The 23,656-nt window shown below is 37.3% G+C and overlaps 1 protein-coding gene across 1 annotated transcript in view; it reads right to left on the bottom strand.

Moving 5' to 3' along the window:
- The window catches only part of SAMD3 (sterile alpha motif domain containing 3), a 43,911-nt gene extending 21,571 nt beyond the window's left edge, over positions 1–22,340 (bottom strand). The window contains exons 1-6 of the mRNA XM_026070010.1: positions 22,274–22,340; positions 22,068–22,173; positions 21,138–21,327; positions 18,115–18,225; positions 8,167–8,352; positions 7,765–7,849 (exon numbers count right to left, since the gene is read on the bottom strand). Coding sequence (XP_025925795.1) covers positions 7,765–7,849; positions 8,167–8,352; positions 18,115–18,225; positions 21,138–21,327; positions 22,068–22,146 — 651 coding nt within the window. The 5' untranslated portion in view covers positions 22,147–22,173; positions 22,274–22,340. The remainder of the gene's footprint in view (positions 1–7,764; positions 7,850–8,166; positions 8,353–18,114; positions 18,226–21,137; positions 21,328–22,067; positions 22,174–22,273) is intronic.
- Positions 22,341–23,656: the final 1,316 nt, after the last annotated feature.

The following is a 23,656-nucleotide window of genomic DNA, read 5'->3' on the forward strand; positions in this document are numbered from 1 at the left end:
GTCTAACCAGGGCTGTCAGTGAAACTGCTGTTTACTTTTGTTTTCTCTGCCCTTAGTTTTGGATACTCCCTTCATGACATCAGGTCACGCAACTACACGGTGAATCAGACCAGCTCACTGATGCCACAGAAAATTAATGCTTTTTAGTGGATTATTATTCCCCTCCATCAGTGACAGGATCTGACTGGTTGTGCAGTTTTACAGTTATTAGATCTAATACAAAGAAGTGGGAAAGACGCAAGGGGACTCTCCCTTTCATTGGGAGCCTGCAGTTACACTAGATCAAGCGTATTATTAAACTGAACTTAAAGCTGCTGAATTAAGAGAATCAGTTAAGTAGGTTCTAGTATTTGTGAGACTCCTCAAGGAGCGTAAACTGTAACTTAAAGGCAGTTCTACAGTACAAGTGGATGCAGTCCCTATTGAATGGACCACTCATCACCATGTGGTAGCCAAGAGCTGGAGTTTATATGATCCCACTGCTTCTGTTACACTTGTATCTTTTCCACCTGGAAACTGAAAAAATCAGGGTGCTACTTCTGACAGCTGAGTGGATGGGTAGTGATCCTCTTGTACAACCTTACAGACAGAATGGCTTTCACCAGCAGGTCCCAGCTGTGTATCCCATGGAGGGACCCAACAGAGGTAACTACAGTCACACTAGGAAGCAGTTACTAAGCAAATGCTGTTAAACGGTTTTGCAGGCAAAACCATTTAATTGTGAATATTGAAAATGTTTTGTCAGATCCTTAAAAGCAACCAATTATTTCAGTTATTGAGGGTTTTTCAACACAGGGGGAAAAAATACATTAAACAGAAAAGTGACTGTAAATGACAGGAACTAGCAAGAGTTATTCAAATAGCTGTTACCTCATTTTCTAAAATTGACTCCCATCCAAGCTGAGCCTATACTTACTAACATACTAACCTAAACCACAATATAAACAGAAGAATAATTACTCTAAATTTTGTACTGAAATGGCATCCTTTATTAGTCACRGTTGTATTATTTCAAGTGTTAACTTCCATCTATTTTTACTAAACCCTCTTTTACATCAATCAGTACAGTATCTTTCTTTGTAGCGATCAGTCTTTCTTTGTATCTTTCAGTCTGCCATGCCAGCCTTCCTCACCCATGGGATAGGGATGGGAGGTTTGCTCCAAAGAAAACGGTTAACACAGTGTGGCCTTGCCATTCCCCTGCTGAAACTACCACTGCTCCCACCTTCCAAGGGTACTAGTCAACTTAGTAAAACTGGTCCTTGGTCCTAGGAGTAAGAGCTACATTAATGGTGAAGAGTCACAGCTGAAGGTATATGAGAATATAGTTCCTGCAGCTTTCGCCTCAGCTTTTCTTGGGCAGACTTGGGCCAGCCAAGGCAGATGTGCCCTTCCCAGTGTGGCACCTTCTGCCACCTACCTATGGTCTTTTACAGAACTATCCTCTCACCAGCAATGATATTTGAACATCTGAGAACTGCAAAGAAAACAAGCCCACCTGTATTTCTAGTACATAAACTTCTGACTTAGGATTCTGCCAGAATGAAAGTCACAGACTCACCAATCTGAACTTAAAGATTAGAAATAAAAGAACAACTGCTCACTCAGTCTTCTAGCAATGGTATTTACAGCCCTGACGTGAGTGTTAGGGCCAGACATGCCTAGTAGTATTTTCAAAAGCAGTCAAGTGACAACATATTTTGAAAATCCCACCTGATATCTGCTTGAATCACTGGGTTCCTAAATACCTTTAAAATTCTGACCCTAAGTATTTACATTTTGATGCAAATACCCCAGCATTATATGCCTAGAAAAAATAATATTTGGAACATCTTTATTCTTTAAAGCAGTTAAACAAAAAACCTTAGCTTAACGCTTCTCTGAAATGTTCAGCAAATGTTAAAATATTGTAAGACATGATCATCCCATTTACAGCTGACAATTTAATACTCTTTTGGTCGGGCTTTGTACTGTTTTTATTCTTTTGAAAACCTTATCTTTGTTTGCCTAGGAGACATTTTAGTTTGTTCTTCCACATGAAAGAATATGCTGACACCTATACAGAGCTATAAATCTCTCTCAAAGTTCAAAACTWTTTAGCTGTTTCATCCTCCCATCCTCATACAAATTAAGAGTTTTAACTAAATTTATTTCTGTAATAGGATTCTCATCAGCTTATCCAAGTCCCTTCTCACATACTTATTGCAAGAGTGAGACTACTAGTACATACATTATCTGGTTTCCCTAGCAGGTAATGCATCTTCTAAAAGGATGCTTGCTAAGATTTTATTGCTATTTTTGAGCTGATAACTTTATTGTCTATGAATACTAAAAAAATAGAAAGATTTAAAATGCTTATAAAGTGGAGGACAAGGATTAGTCCATGTGTATCTGACACAGGGAGGGAAAGGATTACAGGCAGATTAAAACCAGTAACTTACTAGAGAATAATCATTTTGTATGCAACACATAATCAAGAATGTCAACAACGTGATTCCGGGTTTCATGGCATTAACACTGTGCAGTAACACTGAACTCTATGGAATGGCTTATACAGGAGCAAGAACTTGCCAGACCCCTCTCTTTACCTTCCTTATAAAACTGCTTCTTGAAATTCTACAATTTTCTACATGTTGGATGAAATGAAATGAAATAAGGTCAGTGACTGTTTTCAAATAGTTGTAACCCTTGTAAAGTGGGTAATACAAATAAAATAGTATCTTGCAAATGGTCAAGAAACACACTGTCATGTCAATTCTATTGTGACTGCTGCAACCATGAGGAAGGAGTCGCACTTTGCCTTCTACCTGTACCTTTCCTTTGAGTCTCACTTCAAGTGTGGCAGTGCCTCCAAACAGAGATCAGCTTTGAAAGTAAAAGATCATTTAACAATTATCCACTTAGGAAAAAAGACAAAAAGTCTACTCTTCTTTCAGATTAAATCTTCCAAAATTTTAATTTCTGAACCACAGCAACTTTAAAAATAACATTAGCACTTTCTCGATCTATTATTGTAGCAGAACCACCTTCGGAAATGCGTATTTTACCCACTAGGAATGCCACAGATTTTAAGTCCACTTGTATCCTCACATTGTCATCTCCACAAATTATTCAAATGAAGAGAAATATGTTTTAAGGCTTTTTCATAGCTTTCTTTTGCTCTTACTCTCTCTCTACATATAGAGACAAAGAGAACATATATGTGTGTGTGTGTGTGTGTGTATAGATATACATAGAGAGAGAGAGAGAGAGAGAGAGAAAATAAGCTATAACATAATTTTATATATATGAAGATTTCAAATATACATGAAGATTTATTTTCTGATTAGACAAAGACAAAAATTTGTTCCAGGCAACCACCAATAAAATTAGAACTCTCAGTTCCAGACTTACATGTATCAGCTGTTACTGTGACTTCAGTTATATTTATTTTAATTTCCTTACTAGATTATCAATGCTACCTTTTTTGGGTGTTTTTTTTTGTTTGTTTGTTTTTGGTTTTTTACTGGTTTTGCACCATACTGATTTTCCACTGTACTGACTTCTTTCTATAGCCACTATATATATAAAATGGCTATATATATATATATGGCTATATAATGACTGAAAAATACTTTACCTAGCAATGAATTACAATGAATGAAAATATAAAGGCCACCTGAGACAAATGTAAATATTCCTTATCAAAAGTTCAGTATGTTTCAAGCATATGAATTTTTTTTTTCAATATCTAAGCCTCCCTTTATGACCTTTGCTCTTTATAAAAAATCTGTTTTTCTGTAACTACTTATAGCTATTTTACTGGTTACATTATAGACCAGAAAATCTAATGATCTATTCCATGACTAAACAGATTTATTTTTTTTTTTAAATGCTGGGCATGTTACTTAGCATAACATTGTTTTTCAAGTAGAAGGAAATACTATGGGAAAAATTCGTTAAGTAATAACTTTAAAGCACTTCTTTCCAAAAGCTAATCTTGGAAGGGGGTGGGGAGATTCATTTCATTCCGAGTGCTTTTGATTGAGGCAAAGTTTTGCATTTAGTATAAACTGATTTTTTTATTATTTAGGTTTTCAAATAATTCCTTCATAATTCCTGCTACTAGAATGACCTAGTAAATAACCTCATTTTAAATTTTATAGTACATAAGTATCTTATTAGTAACCTTATTTTAAACCTATTTGTTTAGGATCATTATTATCATCCAGACTGTATTGCATTAGATATCCTTTTTAAAGGGGCGATAGCACAGAACCCTATTTTTCCCTACTGCAAAATTAAACTGGAAATCTTTTAACAAAGAAAATAGAATTACGGCTAATCTACCAATAAATCTTGAAACACCAGACTTTTAATCACATCTCCTTGCAACAGTATGAGACTGGTAACATGAGACTAAGCTTCTACACAATATATATATTGTTCATTTACTTAAAAGAGTTTGGAGTTCTAAAGTGCCTATTATTTTGAAAAAACTGGAATGTTCAAAAAGTTTTGCAATGGAATGTGTTCCTGGCACAAAAACACAGTTTCACTGGTATGAATTTAGGGGCACTGACGTTGTGGGTTTTTTTTTTTTTTTCCTCTAAGTTTCTGAGCAGATCTTTTCTCCTTTCCAGATTTCCATGATATTTCATTTCCATGAAAATATTGCAACAAAAGTGCAAAAGTTCACTCCTGGTGAGAGGCTCTAAACTATGAGGCTTGTGAGTTAAAAAACAAAGAAACAAAAAACCCATGGACAAACCTTCTCAGTGTGTTGCATTAAGAAGTACTGCTTCAGCCTTCTGCAGATTCCAGCAGACATTATGGCTGCACTTACAGAGTCTGGTTTCCAGAATTACCTCTTCCACCTCAAAGGCTAAGCACTTGCTTTCATTTYAAGAGTGGATGCAGAGTTTAACTGAATTTAGGAGCCGCAACATAGCAGAGTTTTACAAGAGCAATAAATTAATCTAAGTAACAATACAATAAAGCATTTTGTGCAGCGGAAGGGAAAAATACCCAAGGACTCCAGCATGCCAGAGAGAACACAAGGCTGTAATTACTTCAAACTATGTTGAGTCCTTTTGTTTTTGTACAGTTTTCTGAAATGCACAACTTTATTTTTCTCCTGTACCTTTGCCAAGAAATTAAGTCAGAATTCTTGAAACCGTGTTTGTCAGTACTCTAAATGGACAGAAACAACTTCGTTAATCTACCAGTCCTGTTGTCCATTTTTCCCTGAGGCCCGCCCCACTGAATTGCCATGTTTAGTGCATTCCTTTATCCGGCCTTCTAACATGCCAAAAGGAGGGGTTCATCTTATCAAATACAGACATCTACTGTGCACAGCTGGTCACCCCAGGCTCTGTTTGTAGTCCACAAAAAGAAACAAGAACTTTCAGAGTTCTATTCCTCTCTTCCTAAGGTAGACACCTAAACCAGATTACACAAATTGCATTTCTAGAAGTTTATATCTTCCATTAAGTATACTAGAAGTTCAGAAAAGCAACTCAGGTGCAGATATCTGAAGCTCAACAAGATGGATGTAACCAGCAGTGTGGTATAAACAGACAGCATACGCTCTCTATAGCCCAAGGGTTCAAATGCTAATATAACTAGCACTGTCCCTTAAAATATCACTCTCATTTTGCAGTTTTCCTCTTCTAATTTTAGCTATCATTCCTCAAATAATCAACTTTCTGTTTCACCTCTGAATTATTTTATTGACTATGTTTTTCTTAGATTCTTCCAATGTACTTTTCAGAAATTGTAGTAATCAGTAACTATTCAAAGATTATAGATAAACAAGTCTAAGGCATTCAGAACTCGTAATAAGTATTATTTTACATGTCTTACAAGATCTGTGATTCAATACTGTTACTAGGAACAGCAAGCAGCAATTCTTATATTCCTATGTTAGTCCTAGGCAATTTTAAAAGAAGTGCCTGCAAAAATTTCACTTTTTTGGGCTGCTGAAGACAGTTCTTCTGAGAAAAGATGAAAGAAGGGTGGTTGGCTATTGCATTTTTTGTTTGTTTCTTTCTTTCTTAAAGGTATTATGAATCCAGGATTGCCAATTCAGTCTTACAGCAAGTCTCATGCTAAGTAGATAGGCATGTGTTATCGGTTTTGATGTAAGCCTCAGCTGTTGTGACATACAAGTATTTCATATCTGAAAAATAAAAATGTATTCCAGCCTTCATGATTGTCAAGGAAGAAAGGAATGTCTAACACAAGGTCCAATAAAAATAATAATGAATCCTCCCCCCTCTTTCAAAGGGAAGTATACAGACATGCACCTTTAGTATAATTGTTCCTACCTCAATCCAGGTAATGGAGAGAGACTAGCTCATGAACATATCAGACTAGCAATATCACAAACTGCTAATTCCAGCTTCCTTGCTTACTTATGGTGGTTTCTTCCAGATATCCCTTCCAGTAAGTGTGAATGAAATATCAGAAGACAAAGGAAACAATTCTGAAGTCTCTGCCCCATCATATGACTTCTCAGATAATTTTTGCCAGTACCACTTCCTGGACCAGTTTGGAAAGCGATGAACTATTTCCCAAAGAATGGTTTTATAAGAAGTTCCAATAAGTCTATGTTTTTGCTGCAATGAAAACCTATTGAAAAGCTCTTAAGAACTTCTGTTTAAAAACAGTTTTTAAAACTGAAAGGCTGTAAAAAGGTCTGCGGAAACACCCAGAACTGCACTCCAGCTAGTCTTCACAAATGAAGCCAAATAACGCCAAAACATTACCCAAGACCCAGGCATGGGACTCCCACTGGGGTATTCAGAAAGGAATTCCGAAGGAAAATAAGCATGGACAGTAGCTCTCTGATCCTTGTTTTCTTTCCCCTTTTCTGAGATGTGTTTGCTTTTTTCATTCGCTACAATGCCTGGACTCAAAGGAGAACTGGAATATCCACCACTTAATCCTCATTTTTTTTTATTCTCAAAATCATTTTGCTTTCTGTAGTAACTGTACACAAGATGTATACTTATATATGTTTAAAGCTAACACTCCCCTCTTTCACAAGCTTTTACAAGATGCTAAAAAGCTTCACATGACAAAGCAGTGATGTGAAGTCAAAAGGCAAACACTATCCTCTGAGACCACACATATGTATTCTAGGTCACAGGACGGAAAAATTTAGTTCAAATATAAGAGTCAACTCCTTCCACTGCTTTCTGATATGTCCCCACCGAGATCCCAACCAGACCTTTCCAATAGCATTTTTATTAGGTCCTAGATTCCTGACATACCTAAAACAGCAGTATTACTACATGATGTAGCTACATAGCAAATCTAACACACAAGTGATCATAATGCACTGCAGGAACATCAGTCATATGTTAGTACTCATTCCTTCCTCACACAGTTTTCTACAGACTTTTCTTTCTTCCTTTCTTCTTCTTTCTCTCTAACAATCACATTTACTCAACTTTATCCAGGGGAGGAGTGTGGGGGTGGAAATCAAGCCAGAGAGAAACTGTACCCAATGAACAACCAGGAACATTTTCAAAAGTATTTTGTATGGGCTTGCATGATCTCACAGTGACTCTGAGGAGGGGGATTAATCCTCAATTAATATAATGAAATAAGAATGTGATTTGGCAAACTGTTCAGAGTGAAGCTTACAGCTCTGAATAAAGCCTGAATATAAAAACTAATACTGATTTCCTCTGAACTAAGTTACCTTCTTGCAATCAATTATGTGGAAAAAAAAAATTTCAGGAACTTTCAAGATAAGGTACTATTTATAATACTTACAAAGCCATTTCCATCTTCATCAAGGAACGGGTATGCCTGCAGCAAAGCACTGACAACGATGTTATACTGTTGACTGTTTGGATACCTGTTCAAACAAGACGGAGATGTAAAAAAGTAGTTGATATTCTAGACAATATCTGCCATTGTTTGGAGTCTATATTGATATACACTAAACTGACAAAATCTCTCTGAGAAATATTTCTAAGATAACTGATTCCCCTCCAAATAGCAAAGGGAACAGCTTCAAGGTTTGCATGTCTTCCTATTGACTTAACAGGTTTCAGGCTTTTAGCCTCTTCTATTTAAGTAAGCATGTTAGAGAGAATTGTTTTATAGTCATTTGAAAAATTCTGCAGCCAATCAGAATACCCCCCGCAAATAAATCTAACACTGTTTACTTACAGAGATCCTTCTAAGTATTTTGTCATGTCTGCTTGCAAAAATTCAATAATCCTTATTCTCATACTGTGATCAGGGCATTTTTTTTCTGCTAATATACACTTGACATCATAAGGAAAGTCTGGCAAAGCATAAGAACTTGTCCACTGTAATGTCTTATATCTTCTAAAAAATGATTTCATATTTTTTCTGTAAAAGAAAAATTACACAATCAGTGATCACATCCTTCTTGTATGGGAATGCAAACAAGACAGAAAAAACTATAAGCAAAAAYGTAACATACAGGAAAGTTACTGCTATATGGATTCAAGGGACTGGTGTTTTGGGGCTTGCTCTCTTGGTTTGTATGTAAAAATATCACAAAGGCTGCAATCAGAAAATATGGGGTTAAAAACAGATGTCAAATGTGAAATGTTATAATCAGTGGACTTTACAAAGTGCTAAAAGGTGGTCACTAGGTGAAAACAGAAGGCAGAACAGAGGAAGCCACTGGGGACTTGATGTCATTGCAAAACAACTGTTTCTTTTTTCTTTTTTTTTTTTTTTTTTTTTTTACAAGGTGTTTCCTAGGGGTTCTGCTAATTTACCAGTGATAGTGAGTTTAACAGCTTATATAATAAAATATTATACAAGACATTAGTATAAGACTGTCCCCCCCACAGGGGATGGTAACAAATGGAAAAGGAGTTAATCAACACAATGACTGGAAACAAAGCAGAAATAACCTCTCAGTACCCACAGCTCCAGCCCCAAGACCAGCCATCATCAGTATTTAAAAGTGTCACACCCCGGCTGGTGTGAAGAGACAGGAAATCACCACTAACTATCCAAGTGCCTCTCTCCTCCTGAGAGCCAGCCAAACCCTAATTCTGAAGAAGAACAAGGAAAAGCAGGGGTAAAGTGACCTGTAAGTCAATCAAGAGCCACCTAAAGGGTGGAGTGGCTCTGGGAGTTCCGGCCAGCTTCCCAGTCAATAGTAGCCTAGACACGCTAAAGAAATTTCAAATGAGCAATGCCAAAGACAGCTAAACAGAAGTCCTGTTATGCATATGCTATCACGGCAATTTATGTTTAATCTGAATTGCAGAGAGCAATTTGGAAATGATGGGCAGCCTTTTAAAAAGGTAATTTTTATTATAACACTATCTTTATAGATGAAAAATGCAGACGCTTATGCTGTATAGATACACAGATACCTATATCTGAATTAATCATCTGGACTCCCTTTACATTCACTGAGGAGACATAAGCACTACTGAAGGATGGTAGAACCAGAAGACATCTAAATTAGACCAGATGTCCAGATCTATTTCTCTCCAATAACTATGAAGAAAATTAAGACAGTTACTAACTTTAGACATACACTCTGTAGATGTCAACAACTATGGCAAATGCCCTATTGGTTGGGGGAAGTTCCCACACAAAGATATGTGGTTGGACCAGACAACCTCCACAGTCCCTTCAAAGCTGAACTAGCCTTTGATTCTACAAAAGTTTTGGAGAGAAATACTGCCATACTTCAGTCCAGTCAACACACACAAGTTTTCACTCCCAAAGCTCTCTACAGTAGACTAGATTATAAAGAGTTTCACATAGCTTTAGCAAGGTCCTCATTGAGAAGTTTTGCTGTCTTACCTCTTCAGATAAGGGTGTAAAAAAAAAAAAAAAAAAACAAACCCACCCATGGTAGCCAAAAGCTTTAGGCTGGAAAAAATCCACTGCAACACCAACGGGAAAAGGAGCATTTGTTATAGCTTGGTTTACACCATTTGAAAGACTGCTATATATCTTGGAGACAGCATCTTTGGGGCCCATATAACCATAGTTATAGCCTCAGTTTCTTCTTGCGCAGATTAGCCTATAACTCCTAACCTTGTTGACCTGGTTATGCCTGCCACATCACCTTGGTGTCTTTTATGTAGCTTGCAGGCTAGTAAAAGCCATGATATAACTGCACCAACCCCAGCAACTACTGCCAGTTGTGATGCTGTGCTGAAAAAACCTTTAGGTACTCTCACCTGATTCTCATATATACTAACAGTAGCAGCAGTACCCACAGCACTGTAGTTTCCCCATGCAAAACAGGTACAAAAAGTCAGGGCTGGTGTCTCTCCAAGCTCAACATATTTTATGGGACAGAGATGATTAATAGTAGATGCATACTGCAATCAGCTTTTATTAATATTCAGCAGTATCAGAAGAAGGAAAAATTATACTAGGATTACACACATACACACAGACACATTCTCATGTGCTTTTTGGACAATAAATTAATACATAAGTGGAAAAAACAATTCTGAAATCACTTGGAAATCCCTCCTATACAAATAAAGTGCAGATCTTCAATGTAGCATTAATAAGGAGCAGTGCAGTCTAACAGTTTGAATCCCTTGCTTTCACCACCTTTACTGATTAAAGTGATGTAGTAGACAGGCTTCCAATTACTACATAGGATTTTCAATAAGCCATCATTTAACTAGCTTGAAAATGGACAGTAGTTTAAAATGTACAATAATTTGTAGCAGAGCAGCAGAAATTCCTATTCTTGCTAATACCAGTGAAGCTGAATTGCCACTTTGAAAAGTGGCAAGGTTTGGTAGGTTCGGTTTCAACAAACCTTAGACTTACAGGACACTCCACAGTTTCCCTCTACTGCCTCAACTACAAGTAAAGTTTCCAAACAAGTACAGTCAGTTACTTGAAGAAAATAAAATTTTCTTACGGCTAGGATGGCTAATAGCCATGATGACATGGAAATTCTCCCCTCGAGCAGTCCCTTCATATTTGCCTGTACAAAACAGTACTCCAAATTCCATTTCACTCTTCAAGTTTCTCTTTAACCTTACCCAATAGAGAAAGTATTTCCTTACTATCCAAACAAGATCTGAAAATTCCTTTAATCTCCATGGAGATCAAATATTTTACTAGGTTTTGCTGAAATCACTGTTGGGTGGTAATGTTAAATGTGAGCAATAATATTTTAAAATGAAATAAAAGTTTGTTTGAAAAGAGACAACTCCATGCTAAACTTTATCTCCAGAAATGCTCATGTGCAAACTTGTTTAACTAAGAGAACAGTTTAGTCAAACTGTACATTCACCACAATATATGCATATAGTCAAGACTTTCCTTGCTTGTGGAAAACAATATTACCGTTAGAGATTTGGGTCCAAAAAATATAGCCTGCTTCTAACCATCCCTCTCCTGTCTTCTAACCTAGAATACAAAGAAAAGATTAAGATTCCAGAAGGCAGATTACTAAACCTTTTCTCCCAGTTAGAGTGATACTTGATGCTGCTGCTAAATCAACTGAATGGCTGCTTCCAAATATCGCAGTCCCAGCCTGCCCCATTGCCACATGTTTCTGCCCCTTTCTTACTGGTACTGCAAATCCTCTAATCCTGCAACAAGTTACTTGGAGGAGCCATGATGACAAAACTCCTCATTTTCCTTCTAGGTTTAATCTTCTTACCGTTTAGTTCCCCAAACTGGCTCACCGTGAGGCCAGACAAATACCAATGCAAAGGAAGGATGGTCTCTTTTGCTGCCATATGCAACTGCACCCTAAGAAGCATCTTACCAGTAAGGACACAACCAATTATGGAACTTCTGACCATTCAGCTCCTGTAGTTGACCACTTTACTCCCTGTACTAAGTCACAGCACTGTTTCACACAGCTGTAGCTTTCTTTGGCTCCACCAAGCCTGACACTGTTCATGCACAGTGTGTTTACTGAGACACAGAACCACAAAATAATGCCATTATGGACTGAGCTATTTGTCTTCTTTAGTTGGACAAAATAAAGCAATAACAACAAAAACAAAACAACTCCCCCCAAAACAAACAAACAAACAAACAAACAAATCCCAAACTTATCTGAATTATATAACCCCTGAAATCCTTAGGGATATCTTGTCTTATGGCAAAAAGAGGCAGAGTTTACACAGTTGTGGTGTCACCCAGACCTTTTAATAAAGGTTTTAGACTGCACTGGAGATGAATGGTGAGTAAACACAGCAACAAAGTCTCCACACTCAGTTTCCTGTGTAACTTGGTTCAGAGGGCTGACTGAATTAGCTGTAACAAATCAGTAAACATAATCTTGGCATCAGTACAGGTAGCTCCATTAAGATAGCTGTGCAAAGTGCAGTAGGGACTTAGAAACAAGTTCAAATATGAGATTATAAGAATTTGTCATTTTTAAGCCTCTGATCATGCTCATTTTCCTGCATCAATTTTTTTCATATGTTGCTCTTAAAAAATAAAATAAAATTGTGACCTAAAGGTCAATTGAACATACATATAAACAAGCTTTGTGTCACATGCTTTTCTCACTTTTTGTTCACTTTAGTAAAGTCCATGAGTTTATGGCATCCTTTGCTGCATCTTGTATCAGTTCAAGTCCCAGTTACTCAAAGGACATCAGAACTAAGCAGAACCATGCTGACATCAATGGGTACCCATGTTCAGCCTGTCCAGATAAAAAACTCAGCGCGCAAGTGGAACCTCAATAGATTCATGTTCGTCTGGTCTTTCATGTAGTAACACCATCAGCAAGAGATACCCAATAGCACTATCAGCTTGATTACTGTCATTATACATGTAACATTCCTGTTGGAAGTTTTGTAAGCTGGAAAAACGTCCACTCCGACAGATCCAAGAAAGAATGGCTTTATTGCCATTTCCTACTTTCCAGCTCAAATGCAGTTTTTCCCAGTTACACCCCAGACCTTGGATTTGCAGTCTACCTAATGTTTGATAATGCCTTCTACTTTTTTCAGTTACCACTGAACATAAGGGCAGATAACCTTTAGACTGAACAAAAAGCTGCATGCAGCAGCTTTAACTTCACCAAGACCTAGGATACTGGAGTTGAAAAATGTAATGTAACTATGCTTTTCTCAGAGCAGTTTCAGTTTTAGCTTTTCCTGCAACATCCTTGCTATAGATTTCATCACGCTCAGTATGAACACAAACTTATGGACAAAATTAATCAGTTTTAAAGAAAGTTTGTGACATGCTACTCAGATGCAAACACACCCTTCTAGAGACAGTCAAGACTTTTGACAGTTTACATTCTTAGGAGTTACATTACACAAGCAAAGACTCTGCACTTCAGTTTCATGTGAGTACAGCAGCTGTAGATTACAGAGAGGGGAGAAAAAATGCTCCCTGTGGAATCTGCCTGACAGAATTGCCATCTAAATCAGGCCATTTTATAGAAACAGAGTTTATTTGCATTCACCCATGTAAAATATGTTACACTGGATCCAAAGAATTTTATGTATTTTTTGGTTTTTTGCGACTTTGCTAGACCTTAACAATACAATGTAGTTAGTATCTCCTGCAGGTCATTTGGAGATTTGACTTATTTCTGTTAGGGAAAAAAAAGAGATTTAGGCAGCAATTTCAGAATTTTTTTCTTCAAACTTCTGTGAAAGACTCACAGCATCATATAGGTAAATTCAGCACTACTGACCTCAAGCATTCAAAAACCATGAGTCAAGTTGTCTTGACTTCCTAAATACTGAGGCAACAAGCACAGAGAAAAGATTACTGTAAGCCTTCTAGTTTTTCAGTATTGGAAGTTAGTATTTTCAAGCTTCATGCTGCTATAAGAGATATGAAGTTCTCACTTAAAGAAAAAAAAAAAAGCAACTACATAAATCCAAAACCAGAATTAAAAAAAAAAAACAAAAAACCCCCCCACAGATCTATCTGTAGATGTAACTGTTTCTGTGAACATGGAAGAGCAAATGAAGTTAAATGATCAGGAATCATGTTAAAACAATCAAAAAGAAATTATTTTTCCATTATGATACACAATCCAATTGTGGAATCTACTACTGAAACAATAAACAGCTTCAAAAATATTTAGACAAACTCATGGAAGAAAAATTAATCAAGCACTGTGAAAAATGATGGGTCGAATACAATTTAGGGTTCTAGAATCCCTAAACATTAGCTGCTGGAAGGGTGTATCAGAGGAAGCGGCTGATGTCTGTACTTTTATACACAACAGAAAGACGGTGCTCCTTTTCTTCCACTACTGATCACAGTCAGAAACTTAGCATGGTTTATATGAACTAGCTGGAAGAAAAAAAAAAAAATCAAGAATGAATCTTAGCTACTGTCAGATATTTAGAGAAAATAATTCACAGTGGATACAGTTAGTGTTTCCAGTCTTAATCCTAGTTGTATTTATAGTTTTATGAAAAGAAAGACAGTAGGAGTTACGTGTAGGGAAAGAGGATAGAAGTTGTTGGTCGTCGTAGTATTAAAAAAAAAAAAAAAAAAAAAAAAAAAAGGTGGTCATCACATCTATTAGAAATAATTCTGATGATATCAACAATAAAAGTTCTGCATAGAAATGAAGAAACTCTTAAGTTATATGAGCAGAGGCACAGTCCAGCAGACATTTTCTTTCCAGACTGTTGTTGCACATGTGTCTGTATATATGTGTGTGTGTGTGTGTGTGTGTACACACATATAAAAGCAATACTTACTATTTTGCATAAAAGGAACAAAGTCATCTGAAATAACTGACCAAGAGACAATTTTTCAGCACAAGCATAAATGTGTTTCTGATACAACACATTAAACAGACCAACAGTGCATGTATGTCTATGTATGGGTAATGTAGAAGTGAAGGAAGAAGCTCTGTAAACATCATTAGCGGAATGACATGTTAATACTATGACACATTTAAGGTATAGCTACATAATAGGCAGTTGGGTTCTCTCAGTTGTACAGACTGCAGCCTGGCCAAATCTGATGCAAGACAGCCCTAGCTAAAGAGGTGTATAGCATCGTTAATGCGGTGCTGTGCTCCGCTTACCTACAGTTCCTATCAGCCAGGCATTACGAGTTCAAGCGTTGCACTGGTGCACACTGGTGAGCGTCTGGCCTCAAGAGGGCTTGCAGCAGATGAGCCATCTCCAATAAGCAAATGAATGAATGACAGTATTCAAACCAAGTAGGTCAGCAGTGGCAAATCTTTTTGGAGACTAGAACCAAATTTATTTTAAAGTATTGCAATGCACTGTTCTTGGTATCAGCCCAGATCTGTGTGGGTACCAGTGCTAATATATTGTGAATGCCGGCAAAGGCTTAACTCACAAATATCTACCCTTAGCAGGCCCAGGTTTACCTGAACGCTGACGACATCTCCCAGATTCACAGCAAATAGACCAGTAGAAAGTTGTCAAGGCTAGACAGAAGGTCTGCTGTCCTGCTTGTGCACATAAACCTGCCCTAAACAAATTACTTCAAGGCATTCAGACAGTGAGTCTGTTACACAACACTGAAAAACTACGGAACACATTTTTATGGAAAGAATAAATTTACAAATAAATCTGCATCAGGACATCATTCCTGAAGGAAGATAGCTGGACTAACATCTTGAAAACACTGAGAAAGGGATATGTTATTCATGCCATCTGATAAACAAACACCTTGAGAAAATGCAGACAGAACATATATACCAATAAAAAGGTTGGGTTTTCACAGCAGCATCAGGTATTTACAAGTAATGACAGCTGCTGTCTTAGCAACAAGATAAACATAAGGCTGCCAGGAGCCATGAAACTGCTAGTACTTTGTTATAGAAAAACAGGTATGGGGAAAGGTGTTAAACTGTCCTTGTACGCTATGTTGTTGTTTTCACAGAAAAGCACTGCTACAAGATTTACTTTTATTTGGGGAGATTAACAAAAAGACTGCCACTTTTACTTCTATACCTGTTAGTAAAAAATTATTCTATTGAGGTAACATCCAAACCTCATCTGCTTATTCATATGCACAATGCAATTTGGTGACCTTTCAAAATAATAAAAATAAAATCATATGATTGCTACATTCACTTACTCTTCATTTTTGTGTTTAAACAATCTTCTCTGATCTCTCTGTAATACTGTAATACTCAGTAATATTGAAGAGTGTATTTTTAAGACAGTTATTAAGGACTATCTGCACAGGTAAGTTACAGAACAAATGCAACCCAATTAGCCAGCAATAATAATCCATAAAAGCACCCATTAATTCATTCCAAACAAAACCATACCAGTTATTGAAGCTGCAGTTACAGCTGAAGCTGTAAGGTCTTTTCACAAGGGTCTTTGATGGCGTCATTTTTCAGATGGGGGAAACAGAGGCTACAAGTGTAACCACAGTCACAGATCAATAATTTGAACTGTAAATTTAAACTAATCCCACTGATTGGCCAGAATTGTCTTAAGAAGTGCTTATATGATTCTTATCCATAATTAGAGTCCAAGTAACTTTTTCTATTCCCATAATCAAATTTCTAAAACAAACATCTTGTTCAGTCCTTGGCAACTTGCTTATAGCCAACATAAACTCCTCAAGCATATATAATATTAAATTTTCCATTAGTTGTCAAAAATGCAATAAATGAGTATTGTTGGGGGGGGGGGAATCTAACCTAAACATTTTAACACAGCTTTTATCAATGGGCCAAGTCACAGCTATTTCTAAACAACAGCATTCATCTCCAAAAATAGTACTTAACTAGAGATAACCTAGTGCAGCAATTAACAGATGCAAGGGATGTTCAGATCCATTTTCAGTCTTAATCAGTTAGTTAAAACAGCTATTTCAGAGAAAGACATTTGCCAGCTTCTCATCTGACCTTTAAAGAGAAGCCCTCATAAAATTTGCTCAGGTCTTCAGGACTGTAAATCATCTCAGCTCCACAGACTGTCAGGGCACCTACTTCTTCACAGAGAAGGGGCACTTCCATTTACAGAAAACTTGTCTCCTCTTATGCTTCTTTGCCCCAAGGTGAATTTGCATTTCTCCTTTACAGTCCCTTTCCCTTAACAGGCCATTATGGGCCTTTGAAAGCTAGGTACTGAGAACATTTCCTAAAGCCAGTCTATTCTGGGTTATGCTGATTCACACAACCCATTTAAAACTCTTTATACAGCACAAGGCAAATTACTCATCATTAATTAAAAATAAGCATCTGTTAGAAGTACAGGCTAGAAACCATCACTGCAAGAACATTTTAATGGTTTATTCCAAGGGTTTCAACGCTTTAGGCTCATTTCATAGGTAGCAACGCTGACAGAATGTGGGGGGTTGGGGTTTTATTTTATTTTGTTCTTCTCTAAAAGAAAGTCATAGCAGAACTTTATTTAAAAAAAAATGTTAACTATGTGATTCACTATGCCCTCTTCTCTGCTCCAAGACAGTTTAATCCCTACCTCTTTTTTTAAAAAAATGATATAATACATGTTTCACAGAAAGACTTCCCTTTATCTGAGAATAGTGAAGCCATCAGTCGCGTGGGGCAGGGGGGAAATGATAAGCAAAGCTTCACAACAACAAAACAATTGCCTTGAAAGAAGAGAAACAGGACTCTCCCCCAACACCAGCACTTACTGCCCAGCTTTAAAATAGAAAAGTTAAACTTTGTCTTGTCTCCAGCTTTTAAAGAGATTCATTTTGATACACAGGGAAAACATAAGTGTGCAAAGGGAATCAGCATGCCTACCTTCTTAAGTGCTGTATTTAAAGTGCCTCAAGCACACAATTTGTTAAAGTGCCATGTTCCACTCTTTAATGATTAATTTGTCAGATTGATACTGAAAAAATCACGTGTAAAAAAAAAGATTTTTAAAAAACTTGACCAGTAAGGACAAACCTGTATCTTACCCTCTACACAAGGCAACAAATGAGGACTGGGGACTCTGCTCTGACCATTGATTCAGTTGAATCCTACTACATTTTAACTCTYGCTGTTTTCTAATTACACCTGCATCCAGAGCTCGGTCTCCAATGTTTAGGCATGGATCAGATCACTTTTTTGACAGAATACAAATTAGTTCTGGCAACGTAAAATATCTGATAAGTCTTAGCAGAGGAAAAACAAATGTTATGTCCTTTTCAAAATGTAAATAGAACTTCATAAGCATATTATGAACTCACTTCTGCTTTAATACTCTTCGATCAATTAGTTCTTCCTCATTTTTTCTTGAAGAAAGATACTTTTTCTGCTCCACAGGACCAAAAGAACTGAACATCTGTTTGTCAGTAATCCTGAAAAAAAGAAGGATTTTCATTTGGAAGTTTTGTGCAGCTTATACAAAAGAGATGTTTTAAGATTCTAAAAATACCAGTAGCAGAAATAGAAAAGGTAATACAAAATAACATATTGAATAGTCATGATTTTACGTGATGCTGATGTATCTTTACTTAATGAATCTCTCAGTTCAATTATCAAACTCAGACAAGATGAAAAGTACAAATAACACTGCCTAGTGATATTTTAATTACTACACAGTTACAAAACCCAAGAAAATAAGTATTTGGCAGTTTCTTGAGGGTGTGGCATAACTGCCATCTTTACTGCCTGGCATCTTATAATGTCYAGAAATAACTAACCATTACAATATACAACAGGGAAAAAAAAAGATTTACAGGGTATTGTAAGGCAGCTTCTATTCAGCCAGAGCTATGAACACTCTTTTTTTTAAATGGAGGCCAAGCCCATTTTGCACCTTCGAGTCAACTTTGCATTCCTGGCACTGGTACTCACAGCGTGGGCTAGTTTTGGGAACTGACCCACTGAAGAAAAATTCTGCCAAAACAGAAAAGGTTTCAGCTGGATTCACATGCAGCAGGAGAAGGGTTAGGAACATGCAGCTGAAGGCAAGAACTTTGGCAGCAGTCATCTTGCACTGCTGTGGGACCACACAACCAGCTAGGGATGCTACTAACAGTAAACCTTAGTGTGGGGAATTTGCTCATTCAAAGATCACAATTCAGCCTAACAACAGTAAGGAACAGTAAAAATGTGAACTCACTTAACCAAAAATTCATAGATTCACAATATATGTTATGTCACATACTCCGGTCCTCTGTCACAAGCAACTTACCAAAAAAAAATTACATTGCTTCAAAACAACATGTCATACTTATTCCTCTAGTCACAAGACCCTGAATTAGGTCAAAAGAAATTATTCCTAAAGGATTTTGTTCAAGATAAAGAGGTACTGTACAGACAAAACCACTTTCAGAGGACATCATTAAGACAAGCACTCCAGAGTTAGAAAATGACAATTACAGCTGTTGGCATATTTGGATATAGCCTTTAGCTTCCTAATGAAATACTATTTTTACCGTGGGAGCTTTGCCTCATTCTATGGAGAAACCAGCTATTCAATATCTTGATTTTTTCTCATCCTAAAGTATGTGACCATATGGATTTCTTAAACATGCTTAAGAGTTTTATTATGTGGTTTTTAACTCTGCCACAGAAAATGTTTCACAAACAGCAGCTTATTTACCTAAATTCCCTGTAAATAGAGGAATATTAGTACCTACTTTTTAGGCAGAAAGACTAGCAAAGGAAAGATTTTAAGGTAAATTATATTGATTAACATTTGAAATTTCCAGCATTTGATATTTTTGGAATCTGCAGAAACTCCCAGAAAAGCTGTGCCCTCAACACACAACTGCAATTGAACGCTCTTTATGAGACAATAAGGCCTGCCTTGTAGGATATGAGCGGTGCATGGTGAGCAATCATATCTGAGAAGCAGTCTAGCCAGACATCCCTGACAAAGCCAAGGACGAAATCCAAACACTCAAAGCAGCATTCAAACTGCCTTAACTATAAGAACATGTTTTCTTGTTCTGAAATCCCTTGCTGCAACCACTATGCACCTGCTGTACTTCAGATGAAGTAGGGGGCCAGAAGCAGTAGTGTCCTTTACAGAAGAGTCCTGCTCTACCTCCAAAGAACAAGCTTCTTATAAATCAAGTGAGGAAGGACCCCTGTGCAAAGAACCAGGACTGGTTGTGATTGCATAATTAAAGTCTGTGATAAAACATACATTCAGTGACATCATCTTCTTCCTGGCCTCTCCTTCCTCCATCAGTGCAAGATCATTTTCTGAGTGGGTTTCATAAACACTTCTGAGMCTCAAAGACAACAGGATGTGTCTATTTAAGTATTTTAGTTCTTCTCATTTGTGCACATTGGAAGGGAATAACCCAATCACCACCATTTACAATTCTTTGGCTGGCACTGTGGAGTCATCTCAGAGCAAACAAACTGGACTCCTTTTGGATGAAAGTAAATGCTATAGTAAATGCTCTACAGATCTACAGATCTACTTCTGTTGGGCTGTTACTACATACTAACACAGGCTTAATGTTATATTCTCTTCCTTCAAAATTGGGAGGGAAATGTGCCCTCATATAAAAATGGCATTTTGCACCCATTGCAGGCTATCTCTAGGTTTCTTGGGCCTAGAAGAGAACTTGGTGAGAACAGAGGTCCTGGGCTCTCACTAAGATGTCCAAAACAAAATCCAGCATAGTTTATAATAGATCAGAATGGAAAAAGTAAGAAAAAAACCCTGCTCAACCAAGAGCTGGAGCATGCTCAATAAAGACAGTCTCTGTGGAATTTGTTTTCTAAAAAATCTATCTAGTCCCTGGTTGAGCAGCCGACACTGCGGTTATTAAATGCTTACACCTTGATTAAATTCAGAAAGTTTCCTTTGGGAGATTAAATTTAAATACATCGGTGCCACAAACACCATCTCTAGCTAAATCATGATTTTACTCCAAGGTTTGTGATGTTACAGCATTTAAAAGTAAATACCTCAAAACCTTAATACAGTAAATGCAGAACATTTCAGCCATAGTGATGAAAAGTCTGATGATGCTTCATACAAACTAAAACTAGGTCCTAGAATTGGAAGTGTAGTTTAAGTTAACAGTACTGTTCAGAAATGTTGATGCTGTATTCAAAACCACAAGGTAATAACCATATTTTGCATTTAAAATGTTGTTAGAGATCATTCTTCATGATTTAGAGATCAAGTGTAAAAACAGTTACTAGCTCTACTGTTTTAAGTTGTAAACACCAGTTTTAAAATGCTAAGAAAAGAATACAGCTATACTCAGACTGATATTTTCTGTACCAGGTACAGACTCACCCACTGATTGCTGCTGGGAATTTTGGAGAAGCTGTTTCACAATAGCAGGTAAGGGATTCTAGCCCATTTTTTTGTTGTTGGTATTTATTAATCAGATCCATTAGCACTGCCTGGTGCCCAATCTTCTTTACCAGCTGCTGCACCATACGATCATTAAGAGCCAGAAGAGCTGCTCCACTTACTTCTTCTTCTGAAGATTGAAGGGGATAAGATTATAACTACAGTAAGATAACTTTATAGCTATAGCTATATGATGATGAAGGGCAGGTCAAAGGTAAAAAGATGCTTTCTACTGCTGATGTTCTTCTTCAACTGTTAAAAAAGATCATTTCTTTTAGCTACTGTCCTTTCTAAACCAGTGTCAGAAGTTTCAGTCACTGGCCAGATACCTTCCAGTAACAAAATGACAGGTATGAAACACACAGAAGCACTGAAGTGACAATTTTAATGCTTTAAATCAGACTTTGCTTAGACCACAGCATACTGCTGTTTTGTTAATGAAGGAAAGCAAGCTTTTTAAGAGAATGCATAGCATACCATGTTCACATAACAGTTTCTCATGTACTTTTTTGTAGAGTGTTTATATATTCAGACAGAAAACATTTACATACTACAGTTGCATTATTTCAAAAGATGTATACAATATAAAATAGGCCCAGTCACAGCCTGTTAAACTGCCAGTTCTGTTTCTAGAAAGTGTACCTATTAACATACCGGCTTAATCTTCCCCTCAGCATTTCTCATAGACTTTGTAATAAATCTGCACACTTATTTTGATTTATCAGGTCTGTCAGTTCTCTCCCTAAGAAATTCCTATTTAAGTTGGAAATTTGTCTATATATACATACCCCAAAACAATGTAGGTGATGCCAATTAGAATCATAGAAAGAAATGTTTTTAAAAATATACATGAACAACAAAAATGCTTACCACGAAACTTAGGAACTAATTCTCCTAAATTTCTCTGTCTCAACCAGTTGCAGACTTGATCAACCGACCAACTTTCCATCTTCAGGCGTTGCAAAGATAAATTTCACTGTGAAATGAAGACAGAGGGTTATTTTTATGCTGAGCTCTAAACTGAACTTGAACATCTTGTAGAAAAAAAATACTCTTGCAAACAGTGTTATACTTACATGCTCTGAATAAAATTAATGAGAAATAATCAAACTAATGCCTTTTGCAAGTAGCAGTTTTCTTAGACCCCTCTTTCTTCACCTCCTCTCCTTTCCCTGCTTTCCCTCTGTTCTAAGAGACAGCCTCATTCTTTATAAAACACGACCTGCTCCAGTACCATTAACACCCAGGTTTCCACACAGAGAAGAAAAAGGTGTGAAATTCACCACCACCACCCTCCTCAGGAAATGGTTGACATTTTACAGAAAGAAAAAAAGAAAAAGATCAGAGTCTGTCACATATATGTTTATAGTAAATCAAGCACATTAACCCTCTCTGCACCACCAAGCAGCTAGTCAAGCAAATGCTTAACACTCAATTACAAACAATTAGGGGCAACAAAAGCTTCTGGAAAAGGGAGGGGAGGGAACAACCTACGCTAGTCACATCCTTCAGGCTCAAATCATCCCTGGGAAGATATGCCAGACCCCATGGAAGGACATGAGTGGATGGAGATGGTCCCCACCGGACGTCTCAGCTCCGGGTGCTGGTGCTGAAGGAACTCAGCACCTCATGTCATGCAGCTCAGACAGAGGCCCCCGGTCAATCTGCCAAATCCCTTCAGCTCCAGGTGTCACAGACTCCTTCCCTGAAGGACTTAATCGAACTGTGAGGAGAGTAAATCACATACCACTCAATGCCTGCTTAAATCCATTTCACCATATTCATCTCCTCCCCACCTCATGCTGCTTCAAATTTAGTAGACAGTACAGGCAATACAGAAAGCAGGGCATTTCACTTTCCTGCAGGCCCTAAATAGCTACAAGTCTGATACCGAGATAAAAATTCACCCTTACCGTTAACAGAATCCTAACCTTTTTTCAGGCTGGGAAGTAACCAAAAAATCCCAACAAGCAAAATCAGCAACAACTTCATAAAGAGAGGATTGCTTGTAAACAGAAAGGTCCTCCTACTCTACCAACTCCTTTACAGCAGAAAACTCTTCCCACGAGTGATTTTCATATTAATGTGATTCAGCTCTAGTATATAAATGAGCTAAAGGAGCATCAAGTACTCCTGTGCTGGCAATCCACAGCAAACATGAGAGAAAATGATTCAAGCAAGTTTCTCAGATGAGAGCATGACTGTCTGGCGTTGTTGGCCAAGCATTTCCTTGTTCAAGATACATCCACACACATACCCCGAGCCAGCAGTGAACTCCAAGTGAGCGTGTGAATTCACCCACTCAAAGCTCATCAGGAGCTGATCCACTGCAATACAAAAAAAAAGTGCACCATCCGCATACAAAACTATTTCTGTTTTTCACCCTTCAATAACACAGACCACCAAAATAGATGCACTTCAGATTGTGCTCTTGTGCCAATACACTTCAGCAACTTAAA

Source organism: Apteryx rowi, unplaced genomic scaffold (genome assembly GCF_003343035.1).
Source record: "Apteryx rowi isolate R43461 unplaced genomic scaffold, aptRow1 scaffold_301, whole genome shotgun sequence".
NCBI classification, from domain to species: domain Eukaryota; kingdom Metazoa; phylum Chordata; class Aves; order Apterygiformes; family Apterygidae; genus Apteryx; species Apteryx rowi.